Below are 26897 nucleotides of genomic sequence, written 5' to 3' on the forward strand. Positions count from 1 at the left end.
TTTTCTTTCTTTTAATTGACTTGTCGAGGAATACATTCGTGCACATGTGAAGTATGATTGCTCTTGTGTCCTTGAAACACCTCTGAATGTGACTTGAACATGGCTGAGACATTTTTTTTTCCTACTGTCCGTATCTTTGGCCTGCTCCCAGCCCTCTGTGGCGCTTTTGGAGACATTCACTCAGATCTGTTTTTGTGTGTGGGAGTGTTTGTGTGTTTTTGTCAGACAATATCCATTGTTCCACTCAACCAGCTCATGTACTGTGGTGCATCATACACACCTACACCCCCCCCCCAAAAAAACATACACACACAGTGGAACTTCATGTGCCAGGCACTAAAAAAAAATGCAAAGCTCAGCCTGTGTCAGAGACGACAGGAAGCGTGTGTGTTTTCACCGAGTAGTGTGCATCCTGTTATGTCTGACATGCCGGGACAATGATTCCACGTCCTTTCTCCTCCATGAAGCGCTGAGCGATTTGGCTTTCAAGTGTTTTGAGTTCCAAGATCTTTCGTCACATTTGTCTCCCTTCCAGTGTTCCCTGCCTTCATGGTGCTTTCGCTGGCTTTGATTGTCACATGACAGCCTCATACTGTCTGTCTGTGTGCTGCTTGAAAGGCTCCATCATTCATCTGTCTACAACCCCATGACAGAGACCTCCTGGCTGCATACAAAGTAGCCAGCCAGCGGATATTTTAAGATGCCCGTGTTTATTTGCAAATCAATTTTGTGGTGGTTATTGTGTGCTCGGTGTCTAGACTCTGACAGCCAATGCTAAAAAAAGTCAGCCTTGTGACTCCTCAATTCAGGATTTATTCATTTTGTGCCTCTGATATATCAAGACATTTATAGGATTAGGCACATTTTGTCACAACTAAATTAGGAAACATACATAACATTTTGCTGTTTTGCTGGATCAAGAAGAATCTGCTGCAGTAGAGCTTTGCAGGCATGACTCAAATGGATCAGTGCGGATTTATGTAAGACCTTGCTGCTTCAGTTTGTGCTGCAATGTACTCGTTAAATGCCAAATGGTCAAGCTTTAATTTTTGTTACCAATGCTTGTACAAATAATGCTCTTTGTACAGTATTTGTATTTTTTCCTCTTAGCTCATAAATTCCCTGTTAAAGAGGCATCATGTACATTTTTTTCACAATTTAAAAGAGTTCTTCAAATGTCACTGACATGCTTTCGTCAAAATATTGTAATGATCAGGACTTACAGTGCACTTTACTATTTTTTGTCTTGAAGAAATACTGATGACTTTGTGGCTATGTTCTGCCAGATCGCAGCTCCGTAACTATGCCGACTCAACTGCGGGGAGGTCAAAGACATAGTTGAAAACCCTTTTACCTTGATTTCTGATTTTTCAAATCAGTTGACGCGTGACATTTTTTTCACATTTTCCCCAAACCACCAATTTTAAGGCACAGGAACCACTTGAACCACTTTTGATGCTATGTAAACACAAGCTTGTGGTGACCCACAAGCGGGAGACATTCACCAGGGACGTGTATCTTCAGGAGATGCGCGAGTAAAAGGGAGTTGTTGGCTTCAAAGGGCGTAGTTGGCTGTTTGATGTAAAAGCACTCAGTTTGTACGTGGTGTGTAAAGTGACAATGACTGGTTCTCGTCTCCCCCGTCTTGTTATTTACAACATCTCCACAAGTTTGCATATTCGTTGATGTTTGAAAGTGAATCGTGTCAACTCTATCGACCACCAAAGAAATTGACCAGCCTCGTTTATCAGTGTATCTGTCTACTCAGTCAATCCGATGAAACGCTCACCGTCGTATGTTTGCGGGAAATTAAATACATCTTGGAATAGCTCCAAATGTCAAATTACACCTCGTAATGCTCAACAAAAATCTTCCGATGAGAGAATTATAAGTTTACTGAAAATGGTCTTGACAAGAGTAATAATATTGCCAAAAATCATTATGGTATCAACCAAGCTGGAGAAGGTCACAAACGGCTCCTTAGCTACTATTAAAAAAGCAAAGAATTACCGATATCTAAAAACCCTCTTATTACTCAAGCTATCGCAATAATTTAGGTGTCGTTTTAAAGGGTTTTGGAGCAATTTGAAGTATTTGTTTGCATACCTACTGTTATTAGTGGATGGACCTATCCCATGCAAGTGAGTGCCTGTTATCACTACCCCATATGCTGATTGGATAGTATGGATTTCATACACAGGGAGGAGTAGGGGTATGTTGTGTGGAGACCCGAGTCTAAAAAAGTGAATAAAATAGAAAGCCTCTATTTTCATTGTACAGTGCAGATACAGCAAAATTGGATGATGCAAAGTACACACAACAACCACAAAACAGGGATTACATTTCTACTTGCGCAGTCAGTTCTTCATCACTGAAACATCACTTTAGCACCATTAACTGAATTTGACTTGTCAATTAGTGTGCGGATTAGTATAAAATATGTGGTGCCTCGTGCAGCGGCCACATGGTCTAAAACATTTACCCGCGCCCTCTCCACGTCAAAAACTTTACCAAGGAATGAAAACATATATGCTGCTTATCAGAAGCTAACAATGTTACTTTACCCTGATCTGTACATCCAACAAAACTCAATGCAGCTCTATTGGGATTTTGATCATGCATCAGACCATGTAATCTAGTCATAGCTTGAAAATGGCAGATCTTTGTCCAGTCTTGTTTGTCATATCATGGGCAAAGAAACTCGGTGTGGGGACAGTTTTTATGTTAATTTGTCCCATTCTTACATAACCAGAACAATAGCCAATGAGGAGGCAACCTAAAGCTTGTGCTGTTGTTGTTGTTCTTTTTTGTATTTCTGGCAGTCTGGATGACCTGTGGTGGTACAATGCTGCCTTTCACACGTCAGTCTGGGTAAGTACACCAGACTTCTGGTTTGGGGAAGGAGACTCTTGATTCTCGGGGTAGCGATTGTCAAGTGTGTGTAACTACTAACTACTACACACTGTAAGAGCAGAAATTGAGTAAGTTTGTTTATTGACGTGTCAGGGTACTCACATTTAAAAAAAAAAAACGGTTAAGTGTGTACCAGGCTTTTAGTAGTGTGTCTCCAAACAAACAAATCATCCTCTTATCACAGAATTAACTGTTACAAAAATACAAAAATATTTAATATTTTATATAATATTATTATATTATATAATATATAATTATATAATATATTATATATATTTTTTTGTTAAATATTTTTTATATATCAGGCACAATATTTCCCCTTCACCATTGTCACTGTATGTATCAAACAGTACAAGTGTGTGACAGGTGACAGGTGGCACAGATTTCACAGAGACAGGGTGTCACGACTCTCTCCTCACTGATGTATGGGGGAATCAGTGCCCTGACAAGCCATTAGTTATGGTCTTACACAGCGCACTGACACCATCAGCTACATGTAATTGCCTCAATAATTTAATAGCCCTTAAGTGTGGCATCAGCTCATGTATATGACTGGGCCTCCCCAGCATATAATGGTGCTGAGCTGCCATCTCTGTTTAACATTGACCAGAGCGAGCTTTGACAGACAGGTGAAAAGTACAGAACTGGACTGACTGTCATTCATAGCCTTGCCACACTTTGGTCACGCAGCCTATCCTCCCAGGAGACCTCCATGTCTCAAACAAAATAATGCAGCTCTGGATATGCAACTGAACAACAACAGCTCCTTGAGACTGAAACCGACTGCACTTTGAAAAATGTATAACAAACAAGTTACTGGTTATAACAGTGTAAACCCTATATTTCCTGCCAGTGCACTCTTTGTCAGGCCTTTAGTGCATCTCCAAGGAGTCTCTTGTGAGCTGTAAAGGCTGCAATTTCTGTGGCACTGCTCGGGTTGCCTTATATTGCCAGCAGACTCCCTTGAACATTAGTGCTTTGAGGTAAATCAAGCTGCCAGGAATAGTAGCGTCACAGGGAAGGTTATTGCTCGTGCGTTTTGCTCTCTGCGTCGTGGTACTGAACACATCTTACTGTAATTCTCTGTGATCGACTGAAGATAAAGAGCACACCAGTATGGGACTAGTGAAGATGGTCTTCAGCTGTCTAGAGAGAGTATTTATTAACATGTTGGTATCTTATACAGTGTAAATCAAAATGACAAATTTAAAATGCTGCATTATAATCTGAAACACTTCATAGTACACTGTGATTCTACTACATTACAGGTTGCTGCCACGGTCACTCGCTCTTTTTGTGCAATTTTATTCGAGACAAGAGTAGAAAAAAAAATTGTGAACATGTTGGCTCCCCTCACAAAAATCAATAAATGTGGCATATTCTATTGGACTTTGGCACAGACAACAATTCGTCTTTTAAAGTGGCCATACCGTATTATACTATTTACTTCGTTTTACTCTATCATTATTATATTAAAATATATTCAATCAAGGATTAGAGTAGACCATTTTAGTCCTCCCTGATTTGAACTGCTTCAACTTAGTGAAGTATTTTGTTTCGGCAGTTCAACTATATCAGAACAGTTTGGGGAAAGGCCTTTTTTCTTCCAGCCTAACTGTACTCCACTGCACAAAAGCAAGGTCCACAAAAGCATCACTGCGAACAACCCTTTCACTGATGGGCAATACTCATATTGTCTTTCAATATCACTTCCTGTAGTTATAATGCCCACATCCCCACATCCACTGTATTTCCTAGCTCTATTAAGCTTAAACAAGCAAAATGTAACCTGAATTTAAAGTCTTTTGTTTCTTTCTTTCATGTCTTCCTTTCTGTGTGGACATTATTTCAAACACCCTATAATCAGTGGATACAAGGAAACCAACCAGTCCGCAACCACCAGGCCATGTACTGGTACTGGTACTGGGCTGCCGGCCATTTTGACCTGCACCCCAATCCCCCCCACCATCCCCCGACAAACGATTGCCGCCGATCGCAAAGGTCCGTCCCCTCCCACTCTGGCATGGATTGGTCCATATCTTGGGAAACGCTGGTTTAAAGTAACAGGCAGAGTCCTGAATAGTACTGATATAACCTCTTTGTGCCTTGGAATTTTTTTAGTCATACAAATCTGGCAAAAGCTGTCTCCTTTTTTATGAGTTGCGTTTGGATTTTTACATATATTAATCGTGGAATTTTTTTATTCTCCATTGCTCACAACATGTCATATTATTTGTCAACATTAAGTAGACCACAAATTGTGCTCTGGTAATTTCATTTCTAAAAGACTGTACCGCCTAGATCCAGAGCAAAATAGCTGGTTGAGATAGCTTTATTATGCAGTCCCTGTAACTAATGTTCCGATCTGTGAAACTGAGCGGTTCTTGATATATTTGTATGTGGACATATATAGAGTGGGTGTGCATTGATTGAGTTCGACGACAGATTTGAAAAGCTTGAATTAAGGCATTAAAGATTTTTCATTTGAATCAAATATGACTCTTTGTAGTTACAGTATATTATATACGGGATGCTTTATGACAGCATACTACTTCTGGCTTCAACGGCGCCTGTATCATTTAGAGGATAAGCTTCTTATCATTGCTGTTAGGCTTAGAGCGTTGTCACACAGAGGTCCTCTAAATGAGTCAGAAAGAGTCAGAGCAGTCAAAAATCTGGTTCCTTATCTTTGGCCTATGTTCCATCCATGTTCTGATCTTTCAACTTTTATACTGTCGGGTAAATTTGTCAACGCTCTGTCAGTGTTTCAGGCATCCATCCAGACTAATCCTATGTTTTGCAATGCCCATTTTCCAGAAGATTGCTTTTTTCAACAAATACATTGAACATTACAACAGAACATTGCAGAGATCTGTTGGTTAACAACCCTGGTTCTTCTGGAAGATGCAGGCAGTCTTCAGGAGACTCTTTTTAAATATCTCTTTCCCAATTGGTGCCGTCTTTGCTAAATAAATTCACTAGGCATCTATACACTTGCTCTAGCTCTAAATGTAATTGAATAAAGACAGACAAAAACATTTATGTTGTAGTTGGTTTTTGCTCTATAAAGTTCATTGATGTTACCATAGGTGAATGACCTGCAATGACCCGCTTCAAAATGAAAAGTAGCCCTCGTGTTCCATTTTATGTATTTTTTGTTTGTCCTAAAGATGGTTTTACGTTTAAATCCCACAGATCAGCATTTTCACTCTGATCAGTCTGTGTGGAGCTCAAAACCATGCTAAGCTCATGGTCAGTTATTGTAAGTCTTTAAATTGAGCATCTGAACTTGGAAGGCTGGCTCGATTTGAATTTCAGCAAATCATTTTGCTGTCTACATGCCTTTATGGATTGAATTGCTCGTTGTGATTGTCAGGTTGGATATTCATGTGAAATAAAAAGCAATTGAACGAGTTTGCTCAAGCACCACCCAGGATTGCATCTGACAAGTGTGCAAAATTATCATGCGGTTTATTTTGCCTATTCTGGGAGGAGTACTGTGTATGTAAATACATTAGTTTAGCATGCTCAAAGTGATTTATTAAACTTCAGATGAATTGTGATGGATGACTTTGTGTCATTAAATACCGCGTCTGAAAGGCAGGTGCAAAACAGCATGCAAAATGGTGCCAGTGTAGCAAAGGCAAAATGAGATTATGTGGGGAGACCTTTCTGCTTGTGCATATATTTTTGAAAGCCAAAAACAAAAAAATATATATCTCGATATATCATCTATTCAGCAATGCAATTTTGGAGCTTCTGAATGATCTCAGTGCTGACTTACAGGCAGTCACAAGAAGGAGTCATGTCATAATCGCCTGACAAAACTCCTTTTAACTCCGTATTTCTGCGCGTCCGGGTAATTTCAGGGCTCAGTGACGCTTGGTGCTAGCCTCTCCGAGAACAGTTTTCCGGATGTGCGCTCCCACGTTTTAAAAGCAGCAGGATGGGCACATCCATCTACTTGCCATGCACTCGAGATGATTGAAATCAAACAAACATGCGATATAGTTATCTTATGTTACTGAGTACTTTGTTTGTTTTTCCCTTCCACAAACACTTTTAATTGTTTCCAAATTTCACTTTGCGTTTGCGGTGCTCTCCCGCTCATCCATAGTGAAAAGCATCGGAGCTACCTAAAGCGGAAAACCCTCTTTTAAATACAGCCGTTGCCACCATTTTTACACCTATTGCCAACAGTGTGTGCAATCTGTTTGAGTGACTGCACATGCAATTTAGCATCCACTATTTGGGATCTTACGAAATCAGGCCCTAAATGGGTTATGTTGGTATCACTCAGAGAGGAAGAGACTCAGTGATGCTGAGAAAAATCAATTGACAGATGTGATATCTCAAGCGGCGGAACAGTGGGCGACTGGTTAGCACATCTGCCTCACAGTTCTGAGGATCCGGATTCAAATCTGATCTTGCCAGTGTGGAGTTTGCATGTTCTCCACGTGCCTGCGTAGGTTTTCTCCGGGTACTCCAGTTTCACACCACATCCCAAAAACAGGTAGGTTGATTGAAGACTCTAAATTGCCCGCAGGTGTCAATGTGAGTGTGAATGGTTGTTTGTTTCTATGTGCCCTGCGATTGGCTGGCGACCAGTTCAGGATGTACCCTGCCTCTTGCCCAAAGTCAGCTGGGATAGCCTCCAGCACGCCCGCGACACTATTGAGGATAAGTGGAATGGAAAATGGATAAAAATATCAAGCACTTTTTAGATTACTATATTGCTTTCTCATTTTGGGAAGTGGAAAGATGACTCAACTGAAAGCCAACGTCTCCCTTTCATGTATTTGCTGGGTTGGCATAGTGCACAAAAACAGCAAAACTTGCATTAGTAAACTTGATTTAGCTGAGAAAGACAGGCTGGGACCTTGTGCATGAAGTTTAATTCAATTCTGCATGTGTGAACTGACCAGCGCAAAGAGCACATTTCTTTTCCCTCTCAAGGACATCTTTCAGAACTCTGAAGCATGTGGTATCTTTTTGCTTGTAGTTTATTATTAGAGTTTAGAAACATATTTCTGACCTACAATAAGACATACAGTGTACAACCCATGTTTGGCTAGGTGTTGATCCCTTTAAGTCATGTACAGTAGGTGGTGTCTAGCCTGCATATCACATCTTAATTGCTATGAATCATATTGTACAGAGATCTGATTTATATATAGAGTTTCTGTGTATCATATTTTTTTATCAGTGTATCAAGCTTCTGTATTGTATCGGCCATGCTGATTGAGACGCACACTGCTGTCTCAACTTGATTGTATCAAATCTAGCACTCTGAATATGACAGCGATGCTTGGAATCTTTTTTTTTATTTTTTAAATTGTTTACTGGGGTGTTACATAACAGTGCAGTACTTTATCATTGGATTGTGTAATTTAGAAATACCCAGTAGACTGATTTCCAAAATACAACTTTAAAGGGACTGTGGGTCACAATGGTCCATATTTCAATAAGTTGATTTTATGTATTTTTTTTGCTCTGGAAAATGAAACTGGCAGTCATTTCCAATAATAGCAATCCATTTTGGAGCAATTGGTGAAAAAATAATAACGCCCATTTTTCATCACCAAAATTGACAAGTGGCAGTATTAACTCATATTTTATATACCGTAGCTGTCGGGTGGAATTTCCTCACCTCCAAAATGACAACCTTTCAGATAATAAAAAAAAAAAAAAAAAGACAGCTTGCTTGAGTTCCCAAACACTGCTCTGTTCAAGTTGGTAAGATACCTTATATTGTTGTCATACATATATCGTCGTCTTATATGAACAGCTATCGCACATGAACAACAGCTAGCACCTCAAATAGATAAAAAAAAAAATGAAACACATTAAAATCTTTCACTATCACTATTTTCACTCGTTATTATCTAAAAAAAACATCCAGATTTTCAATATAGGCAAACATTATACAGCAGAATACGTAGTAGTTCAATAAGGAAATATCCTCATCTTGTCCACTTGACAATGTGGGCGGCCCAAAATCTGGTTGAAAAGCAAATATTTAATCAGAAAACAAGCCTAAAATTACTACTGAGTCTGTTTTGGCAAGGATTTTTTTTTTCTGCAAACATCATTTGCAAGTCCAGAACCATTAAATAAGTGCCAATGTTCACAGGATTAGCTGGCTCCGACAACGAAAAAATGGCTTCTGTCATCCCTTTGTTATCATTGAGAATAAAAGGTTTGCCTTAATCAGCATCCTTGGCGGAAATGGGAGGCAATTACGCTAAAGAGAGAGGTGGAAAGTAGCGTTGAAGAGGCTGATGTTCAGTCTTTTAGTGGTACAGTTGCTCTTAAGAACTGATGGAAAAGCTGCTGTAATGAATGTTGCCACCAGTATACAATGTAGTAAAGAAATATTGATGTACAGTATGATACAATTTATTGATAAACATTATATTAGTTTTCATACATTCAGCAGGTAAGCATTTTTACCTCACACATTGAGGTTTTATTGTTGTGGGTCTGTTTGTTCTTATTTTCAAAGATAGGTAAGTATTTGCATTAATTGCGCGATGGTTAATAGTACAGTTAGCAATCTAGAATACACACTAATGAGGTCATAAACTGAACACAATTTAGCATGATAGACAAAAAAATATAATATTTGATTAAATCTGTTATTTATAACAGTCATGTCAAACCAAGTTCCATCCGGATCTGATCCAGTTCTTGCATTTGGCAGCAGTTTAAATCTGACAGAGTAAACCCCATGTCTCACATTTGGATCAGACCAGAATTAATTTATTGTGCTAATGTCATATCTTATGACAGTTTTTTTGATTTGGGATTCTGTTTCTGGATTTGCCAACTTTTTCAAAGGGGTTTTGACGAACGCAGGTTCGCTTGTAACTGCCTAACGTGTTTGAAGGCGCTGTCACAAGTCCAATTCTATTTATAACACAGATTCTTCTTGTACAACCCACTTTTAACTGCATTTAGATGTTGTTTGCTTCTCTTTGTGTTATTTCTTAAAATGAGCAGACAGATTATTTCTGTTCGTCACTCAATGCTCCTTGCATTTGGCTCACAATCGCTGTAACAATGGGCTGGCGGCATTAGATGGTTTAGTTCTTACATAAGTTGTTTCAAGGTGGACGACTGGTTAGCACATCTGCCTCACAGCTCTGAGGACACGGGTTCAAACCCGGCCTAGCCTGTGTGGATTTTGCATGTTCTCCCTGTGCCTGCGTGGATTTTCTCCGGTACTCCGGTTTCCTCCCACATCCCCAAAACATGTATTGTAGGTTAATTGAAGAATGTAAATTGCCCGGAGGTGTGAATGTCAGTATGAATGGTTGTTTGTTTATATGTGCCCTGCGATTGGCTGGCGACCAGTTCAGGGTGTGCCCTGCCGCTTGCCCAGAGTCAGCTGAGATAAGCTCCAGCACGCTGGCGACCCTAGTGAGGATAAGCGGTACGGAAGATTAATGATTGAATTAATGAATAAGTTGTTTCACTAGTTATCAACTGTTCCAAATCCTCAAGTCCTAGAGTTTTACTTCATTAATCCTCAAACAAAAGCAGAACAGATTTGAAATGTGGAACTAGTTGAGGGGGTCCTTCAGTGAATTCTGGCACTTCCCTAGTGTATTCTTTTTCCTGTGTCTGGTGGTTTTGAATTACCAGTGGAGGGGCAAGTCTGGGGTCTCTTGTTACACTCTTCGCCTTAATGTGTGTGGCCTATAAATCGTGCCAGTATTGGCAATTTGGTGGGCAGCAGTCTCTGCGCATACTCTTTATAGAGGCAGGAAATTGAGTTCTGTATACACACACACACGGACACACAGACACACACTTTTGCACAGGATCCACCATTTAGTTTACTTAATGTTAACTGAAATGAGGTAAGCTATATTTATGCAATAATTTTACTCATGGAGAGAAGTCTATGCACCGTTGTCCCTGAGGGAATGTTAAATACAGCTTAGGAAAGTGGAATGATCTCAAATAACCTTAAGAATGCTGCACAGCAGAGCTTTTGGCACAGTAGAGCTTTTATACATTTTAAAGACAACATAGGAGCCTAAAAACCTATTTTTTATTATTTGTCACACATCAATTGTCTTTTTCAGTTCATGTTAGGGAGTTGTTGCTTAGCAGGTCCTTGTCTCACGTTCTCAGATGTTTGTGCTATACAATGAATACTTGACTGATGAGGTGGGCCAGAAAAGTTCCAGTAATGGTCTCACAAATGATATTTCAAATCCAAGCTACAAACTACACCTTTTCCCGTTCCAGGTAATCCCCCTGGTGTCTATGGGAGCTCACGTCTCCTAATTGCAAGGTTCCTAACTCCACCCTGCTCGATACGTTGAAAGCGACCGGGAAGATTTTCCCACGCCGCCGTATTAAGGAGTGTCTCAGTTGTCTTAAACACACATCAAGGTGCGAGGATCAACCATAGAGGAGGTTCCACTGGCTATCTTAATTCGAGGGACCACCGATGTATCCTATGGGGAAGTCTTGTAGCTCCTTGACAGTGATACCGTGTGTACCAGTTGGATCGTAAATTGAGCTAAAAATTTCATAAACTTCAGTTTTTGTCATTCCACGATTATTTTAGTTTAAATATATATATATTTCTGATATGTCTGTTCTATTTTGGGCAGTATTTAATACTAAAATGACTAAATTACACTGGATATGTGGCCATTTTTATCCAATGCATTTAGGCACATAAAGAAAATAACGTGGTTCTATACTGTTTTTACATTCAACGTAATACATGAGCAAGGGATGTGGGTGGGGGGGCAGGTCGCGTGCTGTTTAAGACCTGTTTGGGGGGGGCAGGTCGCGTGCTGTTTAAGATCCCTCACAATCATCTCTGCATCTGAAAATTTCTGAAGAGTAACCATGTTGATCTACTTTGGCTTTAATCCAACACACAAGCAGAAAGTGATATATGGTGATAGTAATTATTCAGTTGCGGAGATGTTTTTTTTAATCGTTATTTAACAATATGTCAAACATAGCAGTGGTGCACTATACAGTACATGTAACACAATGGGTAAACATTACATAAACCAATTTTAAACATACCAAGGGTTACAAGTCAAAATTGAATTAAAAAAGATTCAAGACACTGAAATGGGAACACACTCTCAATATTTTGACAGTTTTCTTAGCAGCAGACTGTATATTGACATGAAATACAGTTCAGTTAGTGTATTCTTTTTCAACTGAGGTGTCACGCTTTACAAAGCCAAAAAGAGAGTTTATTTGTGACACACTTCAATGACTCGACGTCATCTTTAGTTGCCGTCACCATGGAATGACGTCACCAAGGAACAATCCTCTCAGTTCTGCAAACGTTGTCCATTCTCCAGCCTCACTCCTCTGTCAATCTCCTTGTCTCCTTGATGGGATTTCTAGTGGGAGGTGGCGAACGTAAACAGAAGAGCACTGACGTAGGAAGCTGCAAACAAGCCCTATCGGCTATCGCACTTTAGCAGCTTTCTCTGCCATGCTTTCATGCACTCCTGGAATGATTTTTCCGGTATTCTCCGCAGCTACTTCGTCACTGCCATCTTGATTTCGTCCACGTCTTCTAAACGGATACCTTTGATGAACCCTTGGAGCTTAGGAAAGTGGAAAATAATCACACTGAGCCAGGTCAGGTGAATAGGGAGATCGCTCCAGCATGACAATGTTCTTCTCGGCAAGGAATTGTCAGATACTCAGGGCATTGTGAGCAGACCCGTTGTCGTGGTGAAGCAGCGAGTTGTCCTGCCTCGACTCTAAGCTCTTTTCATGCACTGAATGACGCAAACACTACAGGATCTCTTTGGAGACGTGCTGGTTGACTGTTGGGCCCACACTGAAGGAGAAAACTCATAATATGTACTTTGGTCAATCAGGTTTATATTTTTGTCATGTTATATTTAAGACTTACAAAGGCTTGCATTTGCAACAAGGATTTTATTGCATCTAGTGTCTTCTTATTTACTTTCTGTTATGAATTATACTGCTGTATAGATGCTAAACCGCACTTGTTGGGCCTTGTTTAAGTATTTCCTAACAACAATTTATTCACTGAGCAACAGGTTCTCAGATACAAAAAGAAGCAGTCCGAGCGCATAAGTGCAATTTAATGATATTCTTCTTCTTCGTGTCCAGTTGCTAAGCAACATGCATCATTCTTTCTTCAGCCTCACCTCCCAAAAGAAACATCGTTACATGATTGACATAAAGAGCTAAGGAATTATAGCAGGGATTGCAAAACCACTGGGGTTAAAAGTAATTCCTATTCAAGCATGAAAACGTTTTTACACCCCTCCTGCTTGGAAAAAAGTAAGTGTTCCAATAAAACAAAGACCTAGGATCATTTGGAGAGTGTTAATCATTTCTTATTGGGTGGTCCAAGCAAGAGGGCACGACTGTTGCAGTTTAGTAGTTAAACCGATTGTGCAAGCCACCTGGGCTAGTCTAACATCCTGAGAGATGGCCATGGATGGGAGCCTGTTATTCTAGTACCATTAATGTTAACATTTGTTGTCCTATCATCAGAAAAAAGGAGGGAATTACAAAAATTGCTACATGAAACACAGTGTCTCCAGGTTTGAAATGAAATCCATTCAGGGCAGGAAAACATCACTTTAACCTCACCGAGTTCATTTTCTTCTGTGAAAATAGAATTTGATGCATGATGCCTACTTCCAGGAGATGGCAGAGAATACTCAAGATGCATTTTGCAAACACATTTATTAAATCCTACTTAAGATAGGCATACACTGTTAAAATCAAGCCCCATTCTGAGGCGGCTGCCTCACTTTGAATCTGGGCTAATTTGAGGTAACAAGCGAGTGTTTGGCATCCACCAATTTTCTGTACCACGTATGCTGTTCAATGTCACGACAAGGACTGCACCCTTTCACAGCGGACTTAGAGCAAATCGACTGATCCCCAGTCAGTCACAGTGTGATTGCCAATGGCGCAGGCACGAAAGAAAAGTCTGTTATGTGTGAACCACGACACTCCCAACTGCCTCCGGAGAGTGTTAGCACTGAAATCGTTAGTTTTGACTTTCCCTAGCAGGTTACCAAGTGAGGCAGAGCCTGTTGCACTTTAAAAACAACGCAACTTTAGGCATTTCAAAAATGTAGGCAATCACTGAGGTTTTCATTGTTAACTACTTCAACAAGCAATCAACACTTTTGAGTATAAACAGAGCTACGGCAAAACATGGTTATTGATTTTTGTCCAATCCTGCATAATTTTTAATCTACAATTGTATATTTTGGCAAATAATCACACTGAGCCAGGTCTATCGTTTGTATTATTACTTTGATAAGTGGGATATTACGTTAGCGCTGTTGCTACAGTATTGTAGCGCCCGAGACGGTAACACAAACACAGTTGCATTTCTATTATGTCATCCCTCTGCCTGCCGTGACTAATCAATTCACGCTCAATCCAAATGTTACATGAATGTAGCAGTTGGAATAAATGTGGGTTGATTGGCTATGCCTGGAGAGTGGCACGCAGGGAGGTCGTGTTGAAGAGGTGACTCTTGTTCAGTTAAAGAGTCTGTGCAGTGGGCACATGCACCAACAAAGTATGATTTTCTGAGGTTTTGTGCGACTTTAGACATCTTACACCTCGGACTCGAACATTTTTGTACAATGAATGAAGGTCACTGTAACTGCAGCAACGCTGTTACTTTGCGGTAATATTTTCACATCACCCGCAAATACTTGTCTGTCACTGTTACAGGAGCATGGATATAAACAACATTGTACATTACACTACATTACAATGGACACAACAACAGTCTACACTCCTTGAAAACTAATAGTACTGCCAGATATTTTATTCTATAAGGGGATATATGCCCTTACTGGGAATTTTGCCCATATCGCACAGCACTATTTGGAGCTCATAAAGACCGGTTGTATGCCGTAGTGACACAGGAGGAGGGCTGTCAGTATCGACTCTTTTGAAAATCGATTATCCTGGAGATATTGCCTTGCCGAACCAAGTAATCGCCCTCCCGAGACCCCCTAAAAATTATATATATATATATATATATATATATTTGTTTTTTTCCCGTGTTTTAAATAGAGACAGAACAGCTGGTTCTACAACAATACCCAACTCTATTTTTTATTTATAATGTTCCTGTCAATGAAAAAGCAAAGCTTGTGGTCAAAATGTACGTGCTCGGTACCAATGAAACCCACTGTTTTGTAACGATGAGGGGAAGTGAAGGAAGGCTCGCTCACAGACACATTTTCAGAAATGGGAAAATAACTCAACATTTACTTGTTTTTTTTATTTCACGTTTCATAGCTGGGGAGGCAACTCAGACACGCAACTATCTGTATCAATGCATTAAAAAGTCAGTTTTCCATCTGTCTCCTTTAAATATTTAACTGTCATGTGACACAGCTGGACTCCAGTGAAGGTGTAGAACCATCCCAAGGATGGTCAGAAGAAATGGACACCACCCGAGTTAAATTTATGAGCGACACAGCAAAGGGTCCAAATACTTATGACTGTGTGATATTTCAGTTTTTCTTTTTTTAATAATTCAGCAAAAATGTCAACAATTCCGTTTTTTTCTGTCAATATGGGGTGCTGTGTGTACATTCATAAGGAAAAAAATTTACCTAAAAGATTTAAACAAATGGCTGCAATATAAAAAAGAGTGAAAATTTGAAGAGGGTCTGAAAACTATACCCACTATATATATATACATATATATAAAGTAAAGTAAAGTACTTGGTCAGTTCAGTGTTTTAAGTGGCACAATTAAATCACATGTGAAGCAGTTCAGCTTCTCTAATCACACTTATAATTGGCTGCATGCTTGCAAAGAGCAGTGGCAAATCAGCAGACACAGAGCTGATTCAATCCTATTTCACATCTACCGAAAATGTGATAATCAGGTCAAGGGCTCCCTTAAGAAGGAGAGACAATTCATGGCTCCACTTAACAAGGTAGCGCAAGTTTAATACGCACTGTTGTCCAGGAGTGCCCCATAAGGAGCACTTTCACTTACACTCTTTATTCTCTTTATTAGCCCCTATTAGATCACAGATAATTGTTTACAGTGTTGGTTGTTGTGTAGAGCTGTTTATTGTTATTATGCTGATTGAATCAGTGGTGATATTAAGCGTGTGCATGTTGGGGTGTTTGTTTAATTACTGCAGTATCAAAGGACTGTCACTCCATCCCTCTGCATCTCTGTCTGCTTTTGATTGTTCCAGTGATCCAGCCTTTGTCCTTATTGGGAACTGTGTTATGTCAATTTTAACTTTGTCTGAGAAAAGGCATGTTTTGAGTTCATCTCATTCCATTCATTGTACGTAGTCACATTTCTGTTTACCAATCGACTGACTGTAGCTTCACCCTCTAGGTAGCATTAAACGAGTGATGTTACCTTTTAAAAAGGTGCTCAAAAGTGGTGCGTTTTTCATGGAAACTTTTTTGTCCAGTGTACCAGTGTAAACAGCTGGGATAGGCTCCAGTGGAAGCTCTATAGACAACGGATGGATGGATGAAACTGGATGTATGAAAGCTCTTCTGTTAAAACATCTTAAATCAAAGCAGAAAGTCTACACTTCAGTCACATTGATTGTTTTGTTTCAAATCCACTGTGGTTGTGCAGGAAGGCAAAATCATAAAAACTCATTGTCCAAATACTTCTGCACCTATCTGTACATGTTTAGTTAGACCTTAACTTAATTGGTAAAAATGACAAATTTGCAAAATGTTCATGATTTCAGATGAAGTGGTGTTCACTAATTGTATTTTTCAAGTCAAAAACTGTATGTAGACACAAAATGAGTTATGGTGAATCATATGTAAAAAGTGAAAAATCATTTGACTTGCTTCCACATTCCAGTGCAGTGTAAATTTACCTGCAAACATGCAATTCAAAATGTTAGAAAATCGCTTTGGGTACTGGCAGACAATCACAGTAATGAAGGTTGGAGAGGGAGCCACGTTGAGGAATTATTTTCCTTCCAGCATCTCTGAAATAAGGAATTTATCTTGCTATTGTTCAATGAGACAGCAAAACATATTCTGCATAATTTATTTCCAGCAATCATTATGGTTTGGCGACTTAGAGGCATGCAAAATGCTGGCTCAAGGAATCGTCTGTCAGACCAATCATGTCTTTGTCACTTGCATTGGGTGTGAGTGGAAAAGGCAAACAACGTTAGCTGGAGCATGCACCTCTTTCAATGTTAATGAAGCTTTGCGAGTGTTTCAAAAGTGCATTCATAAAATTCTAGCAACCACAACAAACCTGCTCTTAGTTGCTGTCATTGTTTTAAACACTGCAGGTGTTTCGAGTGAGTTGTTTTTACTCAAACGTTAGTTAATCTCTTGCATTATATTTTATGTGAATTAGTAGTTGGCTTGAGTGAATTGTCTTGGATATATATATATATATATATATAAAATTATACTTTAAAAACAATCGACAAATGACATCACTTTTGCTCTTCATGTGTATGGGGATTGTGATTACAGATCGCTACAATTCAGCTGCACATATCCGCTATGTAAATTGCGGACAGCTGCAACAGAATTTTCAACATTTGTATCTTCATTTTGAGATGTTGAAGATAGATTAGATATTTGATTCTGACGAGTCCTAATTCCAGTTCCAGATCTTTAAATCACCTCAATTCAAGATATCTACATGCCCTTTTTCAGATATCTTTGAATTAAATTTTAACTCGGCAAAATGATGACGTAGATATCTGGAACCGGAATTATGATCAGTCAAAATGGCATTGTACATATCTCACCCATGTTGCCTGTCATTTAACTTGGTTTAGAATGAGTTTATAACGTCTTTATGGCCAACCTTGTCAAAAGAAGGACTGAGGTCTAGCAATATGAAAATGTAGAATATTTTGTATTCTGTTTGTGTGATGTCATTCACAACTTTGAGTGCTGTTTCTGTACTATGGTTGGGGTGGAAACCAGATATATATATATATATACAGTAGCTCTAGAAGAGTATTTCATGTGAGTTAGTTTTTAGTTAAATGTAAACTATTTTATTTCTTTATATTTTGTTAACGGATAGTAATTTGGAGATGGGCTTGTAATTGGCAATGACACTTGGATCCAAATGATTCTTTTTCAAGAGTAGTGATGTGGGACCTGACTGAAGAGACCAGTTAATGATATCTAAGACCTTGAGTGCGAAACAGTTAAAAACTGTTTCAAAACATTTTTTTTGGGGTCAAGTAGTGCTTAGCCGTTGGAGAAACATACAATTGACTTTAAAAACCCATCTTCTAATCAGTTTAATAATCAAAGTGACTGCTATGAAGTTTAAAATTGAAGGGCTGATTGAAACCGAAACCCCTTGACCTAATATAAACAACATTGCTTAAACCCTGGCAGGGAACAGTTTTTCTCTTGTTTATTATGTTGACCTCAGCATTCTGTCCTAAAAAGTCTCTTCCAGTCGCATTCCTCCCTTAAAGGTCATTTTTGTGACGAAATTCCTCTCAGGTGTATATGTTAAAAAAAAAACATGATATGAGTGTAGACACCGATAAATGTTAGAAACGTGTGCTGTCAGCTGTGAATGAATGAATTATATTTGTTCCCAGTATAACTGTGTCCTATTGTTTTACTCTTGTAGAAAAACCTGACTCTGAGGCCCCAGGAGCGCAGAGTGAACCAGGCTGTGCCCTTATGCAAGAAAAAATCAGCCAGGGTCCCCAATGGCCTGAGCCTGGAGCCCTTTAAGAACAACTATCGCCATCATCAGCCATCGGACCAGGAGAACAATCCTCGTCTGGCACACCCACGAAGCCAGAAGAAGAAACACCTGAGCAAGAAACGGACAATGGTGAGTGTTGATATCACCTTGATCGTATACATAGTATATGGAAGCTGGTGCCAGGCTCTCCCTGCTCTTTGTAAGTCACAAGCAACACAGCCACCAATCACACCTTAGTTAGTTAGTTAGTTAGCGCTCTCGATCCCATGAGGCACATTAGGTCGCAATTGGGGTTTCAGTAATCTGTACTTTTTTATGGGAGCAGGTGTTTGGCCCACTGCTCAACCTTAGCACCTAGTATTCCTAAGCGGTCTCCCATCCAAGTACTAACCCGGACCGACCCTGCTTAGCTTCTGAGATTGGACGAGATCGGGGGGGCATGTGGGGATCGGGTCGAATCGTGCCTTAAGAGTGTATTAAACCTCCTTTCTGGAATACCTCCCGCTGCTCTTCAGAATGTTTGGTGTTTCAATACCCGCGGTTGTTTTTGTTTTGAGGGTAACTTTAACCTAGATTAATCGATTCAGGACGTTAAAGATTTTTCTTTGAATCACGTGGTGTTAGCCCGGTACACTCTGTCTGTTGTTTTGGGGCACTTTTACTTTGGCAGCTACCTCAGATTTGCTGTTATATGTACGTAGATGTCGTTCAGGCAGCTGGCTGAGAGAAACCAACTCAGATCAGCCAAGAATACATTCACAGTTTCTTTCATATCCACTCAAAGGCTTGCAGATGTATCAGTACTAAAACACTCACCACATTCACACCCACCTTCCCATTCTCACTCTCTCTCTCTCTCTCTCTATTTCTCTCTCTCTCTCTCTCTCTCACCTACTCATCCACATATTGTATGTGCTGACACAAATCCAGCATGGTTTTCCTTGACTCTTAACCATAATCATCACAACAACGATGGTTAAGAGTAGTGTTGGGAACGATAAACCGATGCGACCATATATCCGTTTGCAAAAGTGCGAGATACGACTGCATTGGTAACGGACTCCCTAATCGATGCAAAATTCACCAGGAATCCTTCGATACATTGGTTGCATGGCTGTGGACCGGATGTCGCAAGGCTAGGAATCGGTTGCCTGAGACTTTACAGTTTTCATCTCTTAACCCTCCTGTTATGTTCATTTGTCAGGAAGATCAATGATGTTCCCAGGTCAATTTGACCATGTTTAATTATCCAAAAAATGTCCGAAACCAAAAAAATCCCAACAAGCGTTGTTGATATTTCATTACTAACTCCATTACTACCAATTCTATCAATATTTAATGCAATCGTGTTCCTTACCTCTCACAGGTAATGGTTTAATTAGGATAATTCACTTGTTTTTCATTTTAAAAAATTGGTGTGTGTGAGTGAGACTAAGTCTCACAGTTGCAAAGAAATAAATAGTTTGACATTTCTGACAGCATTTTACCTCCGGTTTGACTGGTGGGTCAAATTGACCCGAACAGTAACTATGTGATATAAACATGCAGGGGGTGGTTACAAATATGTGAGGTGAACCATTTTCATTTTATATGTTGATTACACTAACTCAGGCAAGCAGAAGAAGTTTCATCCTGCATAAATAATTTTTTCCTAGATATTTTTGACCCGTAACATAACAGGAGGGCTAAAATAAGCGAGAGAGGTCTTGCGCTATGCGCCACAGACGTAACAAATTACTGCTTCTTCGTGAGCCCATTCAGTCAACTTATACGTTCCAGTGTTGGTGCTTTGCGACTCAAAAAAGAACCTACGAGAGGACACAGAGCCAGGTATGTCCCGAAGTTAACACAATCGCCAGTCGAGCTAAGCTATTCATCGCGACTTAAAGTTAAAAAAGTCAGTTGGCACTCAGCAAGCAATGCGATTGTTAAAAAAATTATAATAATAAAAAATAAAATAAAAAGGCAAGTGTGTGTGAAGTGGTAGTCCTTGCTTCAATGGTACCGTGTGCTAGACCCCCTTTGGCTCGTAATAATTGTTAGTGCCACTTATGTTCTCTACAAAATACATTGTTGTGGTCTATTTAAATAATTATTTCTTTATATAGATATATAATATATTGTGTTGTTTATTTTTTACAGTGCCATAAAACAACAATTCTCAGAGATAAATGGTCTTTGAGATTTTCGAAAATAGGGTTACACAAATGTGATTTTATAGAATTTGGTTAAGTGAAGTCATGGTTTATGATTAACGTATTATCTACAGTATTACATATTATCCGGATAGGTGTGTGTGTGTGTGTGTATACAGTGTGTGTGTATATATATAGATGTTGATGGCTTAATCAACTTTGGTGCTCAGTAAAAAAATGCTTCATTGTCAGACTTTATGACATACATAATTAAAAATCTCTGCTGCACTATTCACCACTCCTTTTTGTCCTTTCTGAAGTTATCTTGTAGAACCATTTTCTCTGGCGTCACTATACATAAACGTTAAAACATTGTCCTCCCACAAGGTAACATTTTAAATGTCAGGCAGTTGTCTCACATTTAACTTCTCCATTAAGAAAAGCTACAGTCTGAAGAGAGTTAACCTATTATCAACCTTTGGCTTTTAGGGGTAAGAGTATAAAGTGCTGAGAGAACATTTGGTGTTGACCAAAAACAAGGATGTAACTCTCTGTAATGATGTAATCTCTGGCACAGTTACAATATATTAAGATTTTGGAGGATGTTCTCCATTACCTCTGACTTTGAGCTCAGGCAGATTTTTAAGAAGAATTAAGCTACAGGAAACGGTAATTGTTCATGAAAAATAATTATGATTATAAAGGGACCGAGTAATCCCTCATTTATGGTGGGGTGACGTTCCAGACCAACCCCGCGATAGATGTAATCTGCGAAGTATCCATTTTTTGTACCGCTTATTCCCATTAGGGTCGCGGGCGTGCTGGAGCCTATCCCAGCTATCTTCGGACGAACTGGTCGCCAGTCAATTGCAGGGCACATAGAAACAAGCAACCATTCGCACTCACATTCACACCTACGGGCAATTTAGAGTCTGGAGTACCGGAGTACCTGGAGAAAACATGCAAACTCCACACAGGCAAGGTCGGATTTGAACCCCGGTCTTCAGAACTGTGAGGCAGATGTGCTGACCAGTTGTCCACCGTGCCGCCATTCTAGCCAACTTGGGGATGCCATCTTGAAGTTCCACAGTTCTGTAATATCTTGACTATCTGCGACTAAATGTGTGTGACTTTAAAAGGGTGGACCTGGCCTGTTGAGTGACATGGGACAAGGTGAATCAAATTGTAGAGTTGGCTGGCTGTTAAATGGCTAAACTGTTAGCCAGTCTTGTTTTGAGTGACGTGAGTTGTGGCAAACGGCAGGTCATGTGTGAATATGTGTTTCTTTATTTGGTTACCTTTGGTCCATAAAGCCATTCAAAGCGTCGGTGTCTATCCGTCTATGTGTGGAAGGATTACAATTTGTTCTTACTAGCAGTTGTAGGCTATATTAATTTAGCTACCGGTATTTATTTTATTGTAATGTGCTGTTGTGTAACTTAAGCCAGTTGTACTTTGCAATAGGCACCTTGTACTTTAGCTTCTTTTCTTGAGTGTAGAATCATTTCAAACTTTGGACATTCTCTGTCTTTAGCACACTCTTTCCTCTTGACTCGCACGTAATACTCTGTAGTGTAGCGAATTTCAATATACTTTAAGTACAATAAACAAATGCAATGCAGTGAAGCTGCTAGGAGTGAACCGCAATATAGCAGGAGAAGACTGTTTGCATTGTTTCATGTGATCAGCTCAAGGATGGATTTTTCCATCTCCATTCGTTTGTTTACCATCATTCTCAAGAACATAATTGCCTTTAATAGTAAACCACTTTGATTAGCTCGTGTTCCTTTAGCAATTTACATTTCTAATGCATGTGGGGAACACTGGCACATTATTCTCAAGCTAAAAGCAAAAAAACAAAAAAAAAACCTTTTGTCATGCCCTTGTTTTGTTTCTTAAATCTTATTACCATGCCAAAACTCTGTTTACGGAGCATTGACCATGGATCACATTATTTGTTCGCAGCTTCCCAGACTGGTATAGACTCTGTTTGTGTGGTGTGCTTTTTCTCTTTGGCTCAATGATGTTGGAGCATAGGCCTGTGGTGTATGATGCTTTTTACAGTGGCGCGAGTGAACAGAGGGGCATGCTGTGAGGTCCATCTGCTCTCTGGCGCTGAAAGAATTAGGAGAGAAGCAAAGAAGAACGCCACCCCCACGTCTTAGTCTAACCTTCTGCCTGTCTGTCTATCTGTCTGCCATTATGGTCTTCACAAGGTTTTTCCTGTCATTAGACCATAGACAAAATAAACAATCCATCTTTAAAGGTGGGACCTAAACCGTACCAGGAGACGTCCATCTCTGTTGAGATTTCAAGACAGGTTTTTTTCCTGCAGGAAATAATGAAATGTAATGAATCAGTTCAAGGGTCAAACTGTCGCTATCATTGAGTCATTTGCACAAAACGTCATTAGTCCCTAGTCTCACATTTGTCCATTTGCCCTGAAGGCAAGATCCATCAGTACATACAGTACATACACAGTCATATAACCCAACCAGGTCACTCACTTTTTGTTACCGCCCAATTAGATACCGCACCTTAGGAACCCAGACTACTCAACACGAAAACAGCGTTTTCCTCAGCGCCTCGCCGCTTCACTCCTCCTACCCTCAAACCAGCACACACTCACTGACATCCATCCACCCATTTCTATACTGCTTATCCTCATTAGGGTCACGGGTGAGCTGGAGCCTATCCCAGCTGACTTTGGACTGATCGCTAGTCAATCGCATGATCGTATACACAAAGAACTATTCACAGTTACATGAACACCTACCAACAATTTCGGCTGTGTTCAAGCTAATGGGTATGATACCCAATTCAGATTCCGAGCTTCTTATTTAGTCTTTCACGTTACAAAAACAAATGTGGCTTTTACTGTGAATAGAATGTGTCTGGGAAGTCACACGCAATGCACACAAAACACAATGTCACTGGGCACAGTGTGTTTACAGAAGTAAATGTGGCCCCACGTGTAGGTCGCAGCCCTGGCCATTTCAAGGACTTTGTGCAACTGGAGCCAACATTTTGTTAAATGAATAATTTGACGTAGGAGATTAAGAAGGAAAAGGGCAAGAATTTGGGCTATGGCATGTTTGTTTTGTTGAACATTTGTTATGTTTGTCACCTTTTGATCTTATATACGTAGGTCAGATGAGTGTGAGCTAAGTGTCCAGAATGCAGTCGCAATGGATACATATCCAGTTTATATCCACATACGAAAGAGGCCTGGGTTGAATTTGAAAAAAATCTGAATTGTATGGTTCACATTCACATGTAAAAATCTGATACATGTCACATATGTGCAAAAAAATTTGAATTGACCTGCAGTGGGAACATAGCCTTTGTTGAAATTGTGCCCTGCAGAACAGTCAAAGGAACCTGCTCCTACCCATCTGCCCATGTAATCAAGTCTTCCAAGTAAAGACCGCAACCTCTGTACATCGCACCCAATTGTTGGTCACAGCTACATAATCTGGGGGGAAAGAGATGTTTGTCCCAGTGAGAAATTCTAATAACTCTATAAACTGCCTTGTGAAGCCTTGCCCTGGGCTTTAAGACTTTTTAAGTCAAACCGGAGGAGTTTGGTCTCTGGCCCTCAGCTTCTTGACTCATCTTACTGGGCCGATTCTCACATCCCACTGCTTAATAGAAAGGACATACTTAAGGCCAGCTAGAGGCTGTATAATCGTTCATCATTAGTCACTTACCTTGCTTTGGCTGAACTTTTTCTGAGGCTCCAGATGGAATAAGTTTAAGCTTAAGATACTAGGTGCAGGTCTGAATGACAGCGTTGGTTACCGTTGAATGTGTGTAGAATTGTGTAGAAATGGCTTCGGCTAATTCAAAAAGAGGGTAAGTTTTTCCCCTCACCATGGCAATGACCAAAGTAATTCAAGCCCTGGCCAAAGAAACATGCCATAAATTAACCAATCAAATGAAATGAATGTCTGGAAAAAAGGCCATGGGCAATAGAAATTATGGATAGAGCGAATCATACAGTATGTGTGGCGTGATGGATCTGTGTAGTGGAGTTTCTCCTAAATATCACACTTGAATCACCACCAACAACAAAAATATTAACCATAACCACTCCATTTTATTTGTGTTAAAATATGAAGACTACAATGGTTAACATCTGTCCACTCGACACAAGACTTAACGATGTTAAAACACTGTCTGACTGTACAATTATTACGTCTTATGTTGGTGCCAGTTACATGGATTTCCTATGGGAAGGATTGTTTTGAAATCCAAAATGAAATCCAAAGTCAAGCCAAAAAAGGAGACAAGGAACAGAAAATATATAGATCCAAAAAAATGCTCATGATCATGTGGAGCTTGAGTTTGTCAGGATATGGGGTGAGTATGGTATGATTCCTAATCTCTACTGAAAATGTTCACCCTTTATAACTATATCCGCTTAGCCAGTAAGAGGTTTCAGGTAAAGCAAAGTCCTGATTGTCAGATAAGTTGCTAAATCCATTCCTTTGGGGCATCAGTTGTTCAGATAGTTGCTGTCGTCACAGTGAAGTTTCAGAGCACGCTGGAGGAAATCAACTCCAATTGTAATGTTATGCTTGGCTTTGTGGTCGTTTTATACATATACACTGTTCATCACCAACAACAATTGTTAAAAAATGGATGTTAACCTGCGCGTCCGATAAGGTGTGTGTAACAAGTGTGCAGATGAACTTATTTCCCAGCATTAGTAAAGTACATTGTACCCTTTTAATGACTTAATTAATGAACTGATGAACAATTAGTATAAACTGCTGCCACAGCAATGTATTTTATCTATACTGTACCTGTATGTCAGTCACCCTCGTATATCTGCTGGATAGATGTGACATCGTAGACATGTTGTTTCTCCTTTGTAGAACATGCCTTCTCCACAAGGTTCTCTGACAGCATTTTATACCCCCCCCAAAACTCTAATGAAATGCATTATGTTATTCCAGCCCTCCATTTTCTGTACCGCTTATCCTCACTGGGGTCGCGGGCGACAATTTAGAGTCTTCAATTAACCTACCACGCATGTTTTTGGGATGTGGGAGGAAACCGGAGTACCCGGAGAAACCCCACATAGGCACGGGGAGAACATGCAAACTCCACACAGGCGGGGCAGGGATTTGAACCCGGGTCCTCAGAACTGTGAGGCAGATGTGCTAACCAGTTTTGACCACCGTGCATCATTATGTTATTAATTAATATTAATTATTATGTGCCCCATCCACTGGTTGACTGCCGTTGACAGAAACCACTGATACTGGTTGAAAAGTCTAAGCCAGCACATCTCAGAAAAAGTGTTTAATGCTTCTTTTAAAAAAACAAAAACATTTCTTTTTAACTATTTGCTCTGGGAAAGCTTGGAGGAATCTTTTCTTTTCAAGTGTCACTTCTCTGTAAGGGGGCTAAACTCAGGAGGATGCAGGGTTGCACTTTGCGCTGGCACGACAGTTAAACTGAGTCATTTTGATGCTCTTAGGCGAGGGAACGCTCTGTCACATTTGTGCCCAAATCAAAGCCAGTCAGACGGAATCTACTTGAAGCAGTCACTGTCCAACCCGGTGCTTGCTCTTATTCCTGACAAGCCTCTGAGTCAATTTGTGAAAAATTAAGTGTCTGCACTTTTAGCGAAGTGTCGACCACTTAAAAGCCAGGCCTCTTTCAGCTGTCAGTCAAATGCCGGGCAGCAGGCCAGAGGTGTTCGAGGAAGCTTTTTATCTTGACTGTCCAGCCACCGTCGACGGCGGACTATTTCAAGTCCCACTTCCATCTCCAATCTGCTGGTGTTTACAAATACCTCTACTGATGAATGCTCAAGATAGATCAAAATATCCTTCTGGATTTCCATTCATTTTCCTTTTTTTCTTTTTTCCTCTCACCAAGCGTACTATAAAATGTGTTTGTGTACATCTTGGAGAGTCATTGCCTTTGCTTTGATAGATTTGGCTCTCCAGTGAAGAGGAAGAAAAGCTTCCACTTTGTGAATGAGAATGGTTTGTGTGTACAGTGTTAATAGTCACTAAAATGAGCGCTGGGGAAGTTACTTTTAAAAAGTAATTAGTTATACCGTAGTTATATGTTGCTGTGTGATTGTTGTCGATAGGTAGGTACTGTAATTACTCTCT

At 39.9% G+C, this 26897-nt stretch overlaps 1 protein-coding gene across 11 annotated transcripts in view; it reads left to right on the forward strand.

The window, feature by feature from the left end:
• auts2a (activator of transcription and developmental regulator AUTS2 a) overlaps window positions 1–26897 on the forward strand; it is a 324592-nt gene that overhangs the window by 52474 nt on the left and 245221 nt on the right. For all 11 annotated transcript variants that reach the window (XM_061751398.1, XM_061751395.1, XM_061751400.1 and 8 more), the window contains one exon: window positions 18548–18757. In XM_061751398.1, coding sequence (XP_061607382.1) covers window positions 18548–18757 — 210 coding nt within the window. The remainder of the gene's footprint in view (window positions 1–18547; window positions 18758–26897) is intronic.

This window comes from Phyllopteryx taeniolatus, chromosome 17 (genome assembly GCF_024500385.1).
Source record: "Phyllopteryx taeniolatus isolate TA_2022b chromosome 17, UOR_Ptae_1.2, whole genome shotgun sequence".
In the NCBI taxonomy this organism is placed as follows: Eukaryota; Metazoa; Chordata; class Actinopteri; order Syngnathiformes; family Syngnathidae; genus Phyllopteryx; species Phyllopteryx taeniolatus.